The sequence below is a fragment of the Buceros rhinoceros genome, unplaced genomic scaffold (assembly GCF_000710305.1).
Source record: "Buceros rhinoceros silvestris isolate BGI_N320 unplaced genomic scaffold, ASM71030v1 scaffold1747, whole genome shotgun sequence".
NCBI classification, from domain to species: domain Eukaryota; kingdom Metazoa; phylum Chordata; class Aves; order Bucerotiformes; family Bucerotidae; genus Buceros; species Buceros rhinoceros.
In genome coordinates this window covers 53,059-59,320 of record NW_010421380.1, presented here as the reverse complement: position 1 = coordinate 59,320, position 6,262 = coordinate 53,059, and the positions used below count along the sequence as shown (strand labels likewise).

At 43.0% G+C, this 6,262-nt stretch overlaps 1 protein-coding gene across 1 annotated transcript in view; it reads right to left on the bottom strand.

Moving 5' to 3' along the window:
* MAP1B (microtubule-associated protein 1B) overlaps positions 1 to 6,262 on the bottom strand; it is a 19,078-nt gene that overhangs the window by 2,292 nt on the left and 10,524 nt on the right. Inside the window, exon 4 of the mRNA XM_010139610.1 lies at positions 1,612 to 6,233. Within this exon, the coding sequence (XP_010137912.1) occupies positions 1,612 to 6,233 (4,622 nt within the window). The remainder of the gene's footprint in view (positions 1 to 1,611; positions 6,234 to 6,262) is intronic.

Here is a 6,262-nt window from a genome sequence, read left to right as displayed (position 1 = left end):
TCAAAGAGGAACTGGGGAGGACAGAGAAACTTGTAAAGCAGTTACTTCAGGAAACTGAGAAAAAGTGTTTGTCTGCCTGCTGGATCCTTATTTGCATGCACAAATTAGCCACTTATCCCCAAAAGTAGGGGGAAGCATGTTTCTGCTGCTGTAGATAGTATAGTACTTTTTCTAAGAATTTCAGCCAAAAGAAGTTCAAACACTCACATTAAAAATACTACCCCTAAAGGGCGGCTTTTGCTGCACACTGGATCATGGTGTGGACTGAGTATTGGGATTCAACCAGTAGTTTTATCTAGATGACCACCGTTTACGTTCCATTAACCTTCTCTCTCATGTTGGAACATGAGAATGAGGGTGAAGCTTGGTAAACAATTAACTGATAAATATGCTCTATCCAGGTCACATAGTATAAGGCCAACAAAGTCCATTACAGTTCTCTACCATGTCCCGCCAGTTCATCATAAGGCAATATGCCAAATAAGCACCATGATGTGGCAAGATTTCCTGGATTGCAGAGGTTTTACTATTACTTACATTACAAAATCCTTTATCACCTTTTATCATTAATAATCGGTGATACATCTTTCTAAATCGTGGATAAGAACACTGGATAAAAAACTAGACATTACACTTCACACACAAATGTCATTACACATAGAGCCTCGCCTTCTCCTCTAGCCAATGCCTGAGAAGTGTGCTTTAAGGAAGAAGAATCTCATACAAAGCTGGGGAAATGTACAGCATGAGGAGCTAAACTGCTGCTTCGCAGCAACGCATCTGCTAACAGAGAGGTGCAAATGATGGTGTAAGAGGGAAACAGTGGGCCGCTTAAAATGGGGCAACTAATGACAGGTCAGTGCTTGTTGGTTTGTACTGAATCCGAGACCTGCTCCTTGTAAGAAAGCTTTTGACAGAACATTAGTCCTGACAACAGCAGAATCAAAGTGTTTATCCCCCAAACGCTGTCAGATCTGCTAGAAACAACAGGTAAGCATAATGCCTCCTTCAGTAATCTAATCCATATTTTATTACTTCTTAGAGTACACAACAGCCATTCAAAATGACACTAACTTTCTGTACGTCTAGTCATCAGTGATGACATAAGACTTTAAACGGATTATGTCATGTTCATACTTAATTCACTGAAAGTGCTCTTACCACTGTTACAATTTTTCTAATACTCCTTTTATAGTTAATCCAGCAAAGTAATAAAAGCATCCAGCGGTTGATAGTACTTTTGCCTTCCACAATATTAAATCGCATTAATTAATGTTAAAAAAAATGTGCCTATTTGTTTCTTACAGTGAATAAAGTGGTTCACTTTGCTACTGATCTCACTTCACCGACAAAAGTCATAATTTTAAATCTGTTAGATGTTTTGACAGCTAGTCCTAAGTTCCTTATATTTTATGCACTCTCTCAGATTACTAAGTTACATCAGTGACTTTTATGCATTTAAATATGGCCTTTACGTGCTGGATTTATATTTAAGACCTGGGCTTTCTTCGGGCATTTGCTGCAAAACACATTCTCAGCTGATATAGCGGCAAACTAACTTCACTGCAACAACAAAGAAAACCTTTAACACGAGGAAACTGCTGTCTTTACCTGTGGTTGCAGTCTTCGCTGACTTGGATGTTGTTGTATTTGCTGCGTTCTTGGTGTCCTTATCTTTCTCTTCCACTCGAGACTTTACTTCTGGAGTAGAGATATTTTTGGTTGCCTTCTCCACAGACTCCTTCTTTTTTGGAGAAGCTGTTTTGGAAATTTTGTCTAAAGATTCTTTTATAGCTGGCTTTGGTGAAGCCACTTGTTTTGATTTACCATCACTTTTTTTAACAGGAGAAGATGACTTGGTCTTAGTGCCTTGCTTTTTTGTCTTCGTCTTTTCTTTGAGGTCCTTCTTCAAAGGTTTACCTAAATTCTGATCTACGGGCAGAGCCTCCGGGTCAACCATGGAAACGTCGGGGTGCCTCGGGGAAGGACTGCGATCCTGCATTGGGACAGGTGGTGGGTCAATGTGTTTATATGTAACTGTCTTGTCCGTTGGAATGGTTTCTGACTCATCTTCCGAGTCAATGTTAGCATCTGCAGTGATGGAAGGACATTCCTCAGTCTCTGGGGGAACATCTGAATCAGTTTGAGATTGGGCAGACTCGCTCACAGATGTGGGAGGGGTTTCATCACACTGCCGCCCTTGCTGCTTTCCCCCAGAAGGTGGCTGATCTCCACTGGATTGAGTTAATGGCTTCTCTTGATCTTGAGACTGTTCTTCACTTGCAAACCACTCAAGGGGGTTTGGGTTGATAAATGAGGGTGAAAGCTCAGTTTTGGGATGTTTATATTCACAAGAGGACACAAGGCATAAATCAACATCTTGACGGGATTCTGATAAAGATTTTCCTGGAGTGAAATCTGGACTTGCTTCATAGGAATAGCTAGTAGCTTTGGGTGATCTGGTGGCTCTTCCAGTTGTCTCAAATGAGTAATCCATGGCTTCAGGGGAACTGGAGGCTTTCCCAGTTGTCTCATAAGAGTAAGCCATGGCCTCTGGTGACCTGGTGGTTCTCCCAGTTGTTTCAAAGCAGGAGCTAATGGCTTCTGGTGACTTAGAGGTCTTCCCTGTTGTCTCATAGGAGTAAGCCATGGCCTCTGGTGACCTGGTAACTTTCCCAATTCTCTCATAGGAATAATCTGTGGCCTCAGGTGATTTGGTGGTTTTCCTTGTTGTCTCGTAGGAATAATTTGTGGTCCCAGGCAACCTGGTGTCTTCCCCTGGTGTCATCTCGTAAGAATAATCTGTGGCCTCAGACGATCTCATGTTTTTCGCAATTATCTCATAGGAATAATCCGTGGCCTCAGGTGACCTAGTAGTTTTCCCAGTTGTGTCATAGGAATAATCTGTGGCCTGAGGTGATCTAGTAGATTTTCCAACTGTCTCATAGGAGTAGCTAACATCCTCTGGTGACCTAGTAGTTCTCTCTGTGGCCTCATAAGAATAACTAATTTCTTCTGGTGACCTGCTGCTTTTCTCTGAATCTTCTTTTTCTGGGCTGAGTAAAGGTTCTGGACTGTGCTTTGTTAGGGGTTCCTGGTAACCAAATGCTTTGACAGGGGACACCTGCAGTGACAACGAAGGTGCGTGACTAGCTGACACTGCTTCTCTGATTGCAGGAGGTGAATCTGGAAAACTAGGAGAGTACAGAGGAGAAGAATCCCTTGGAGTTAATGGAGATAGGTCAGACTTTGGTGACAGCTTTTCTCCTAGGCTCTGCACCTTCTCTGAGGTAAAAGAAGAATGTAGTGACATATCCCTGGGTGGAACGGCACCTGAAAAAGTCTCCTCTGGCAGTGGTGAAGTCACCTGGGAAGGTGTATGAGCTGATGAAGTTGAGGATGATGCTTCGATTTGAGAAACTGAAATTATTTCTGAAATATCTTTCTCCTGAGAGTAAGATGACTGCTCCACGGGGGAAATCTTCTGTGCAAAAGTAGGCTCCTGTATATCTGAAGGGCTGTAATCTACTTCTGTTGGTCCATTTTCAGCTATATGTTGTATACTAGTGCCTACCACAGGATATTCTGGAGACTGCCTACTAAAGTCCATTGCTAAAGACTGCTCAGGAGACTCCTGACCAAATTCTACTGACATAGTTGACTGCTCAGGAGATCTGTGATCATGCACGGGTGTTCTCGATTTTGACGTTTTAGGTGAGAAATCTGGCGGTGAAATTGACATGGGCCTTGGGCACTCTTCCTTAGATGGGGACATTTCTGTTTCCTGAAAAGCTGTTGGTGTTTGTACAACTGACACTGAAAGGGAATCATCAACTTCAGTAGAGTGGGGAGATCCAACCTCAGCATGCAAAGAAGGAGATACATCATCAGTAGTTGGTTCTGGAAATGAACTAGTTGCAACGGATGCTGTAGAGACAGAAGCTACCCCTTCTATATGGGAATAGGTGTCTTCTGCTACAACCTCATCAACAGGAGTTGCAGACTTGTCAGAAACAGTGCCTTCAGAAATCGACATTTTGGTATCTTCTTTTAAAGAGCCAAACTGGCTGATATCTATTTGAGTAGGTGAGAGATCACCTGTTAACTTCCGCTCATCCAAGACCAGTGAAGACTGCGAGCTGCTGGGTTCTGTATCCTCCATTTTTCTTTCTAGGCTGAAGCTTTCCTTAATTACCATAAACTCCATGCTTTTTTCATCTTGTTTTTCTTGGAAAAGGCCCACAGAGCTGGCTTCAGAAGCTGGGCTCATCTGAACAGGTGATTTTTCATCTCCAGCTTTCCCCTCAGAAGGACTTCTGTAATCTCTGGTGGAAGACTTTAAATCAGCACTCAAAAATGCATCATAAGTGGTTTCTGAACCTATCAGTGGTGGACTCCGCAGAGGTGAGAGAACCTTTTCAATAGGAGATTCCGAATCTGGCACAGGCTCATCCATAGGGCTTATTCTGGACTGTGCAGACTCATCTTTAGCTTCACTGAATTCAAAGCTAACAGGAGCTTCTGTTGACTTTTCACTGGTTTCAGAGGGAAGCTGACTGGACTTTTCATCAGTGGGAGACTGATAATAAGGTGTGTGGCCAGCACTACCAGCAGCAGACTGTGAAGGAGATGCTACTTCTAATGTTTGATCTTCAGGGCTTGCACAGTGCTCTTGAGCAACTTCTTGACGTACATCAGGCAATGTAGCAACGGGGACAGGCTCAGATGAGACCTTGATCTCATTGGGAGTGAGAGAAAAGTTCACACTACGTTCACTCAGTGGTGTTTTGGCCACAGGTGATGGAGGGGACAAACTGTCAGCTGGACTCTTGGCTGGACTACTTTTTCCGCCAACATCTTCATGAAACGGTTCTTTGATTTCTAATTTGGCAGTGCCTTGGATTTCACTTTCTTTTTGACGGTATACATCTTGGAATGCAGATTTGCAGAATTTGTCTTCCTCTAATGAAGAAGGTGGTGAGATGGTAGAAGCTGAGGCATTATATTCTTTACCTTCTGTGGCCTCTGTTTTGGATCCTTCAGATAATCCATTAAAAGCATCTGGAAGTGGAGAAAGTTTAGGTCTGCCAAACTCTTGAGAGTACAGTGATGTCTCATACTTGGTAATGTTCACATACTCCTGGGAGGGTGAGTCACTTTCCTCATTGTTAGTTTCATCACTCATGACATCACGGGGTGTTGACATTTCATCCATGGGAGTCGGTTCACTGGATATTTCAATGGTAGACTGCGTGTAACCTGAAGTAGCAGTGAATTCCTCAGGTTGATCTTCTCTGTTTTCTTCATCAGAAACAGTGGCTTCACTTTCTGAACCACCAGGCAATGTCTCATCATGGATAGAAGAGGCTGGTTCAACTGCTGGAGATTGAGGCTCTGAGCGTTTTGTTGGTGTAATCATGAGCACGCCATATTTATCTTCAACTTCACCAGCTTCCGCAGCTTTGTCTACCACAGCCATCACATAATCTCCTTCAGTTTCAGTTTTTCCAGTTTCCTCTTCATCTCTGACGTCTTCTGCTTTGTCTTCCTCATCTTCTTCAGTCTCTTCAGTTTCTGCCTTTTCTATTGCCTCTTCTCTGTCTTCCTCAGCCCGTTCATCTGATGCCTCATAATCTGCTTTTTCAATATACTTTTCATCTTTCATGTTATCATCTGCTACAGCCATTATTTCTTCTGAGCTCTCTCCAGATTTTCTTTGTTCCTCCATGTATGGTTTTGTGTTGTCCAGTATGGTCTTTTCTTCTTCATCTTCACCTCGTTCTTCAGCTTCTTCTGTCTCTGCCTTTTCCTCATAATCTCCTGCTTCAGATGATTCTTCTAAGCCAGTTCCCTCATCTTCAAACTTTTCATTGTCATCAACCCTGTGCTTTTCTACAGGTTCCAATTCTTCAGGTGTCTGTTCACATTCACCCTCAGCCTCTGTGGTAGTTATGCCTTCATCAGAGGACTCGGCAGGTCCTTCAGCATCTAATTTTTCTTTTTGCACTTCAAAGGCCTCTTTTTGTACTGTGCCAGTGAGTTTCAGTTCATCTTCTATAAGTGCAGCTTGAAGTTTTGTTTCTTTTATTGTTTCTACTTCTTCGGCTTTTAATTCCTCGAAATCCTTTGTTAAATCCTCTGGTGAAGACATAAGGGATCTCTCAGCTTCAAGTTCCTTTCCACCAGATGTAATTTCTGCAGCTGCTACAGCTGCCACAGTTGTGGCAGCCACAGCAAACCCCGCAAGGGGAGGCCGTGCGCC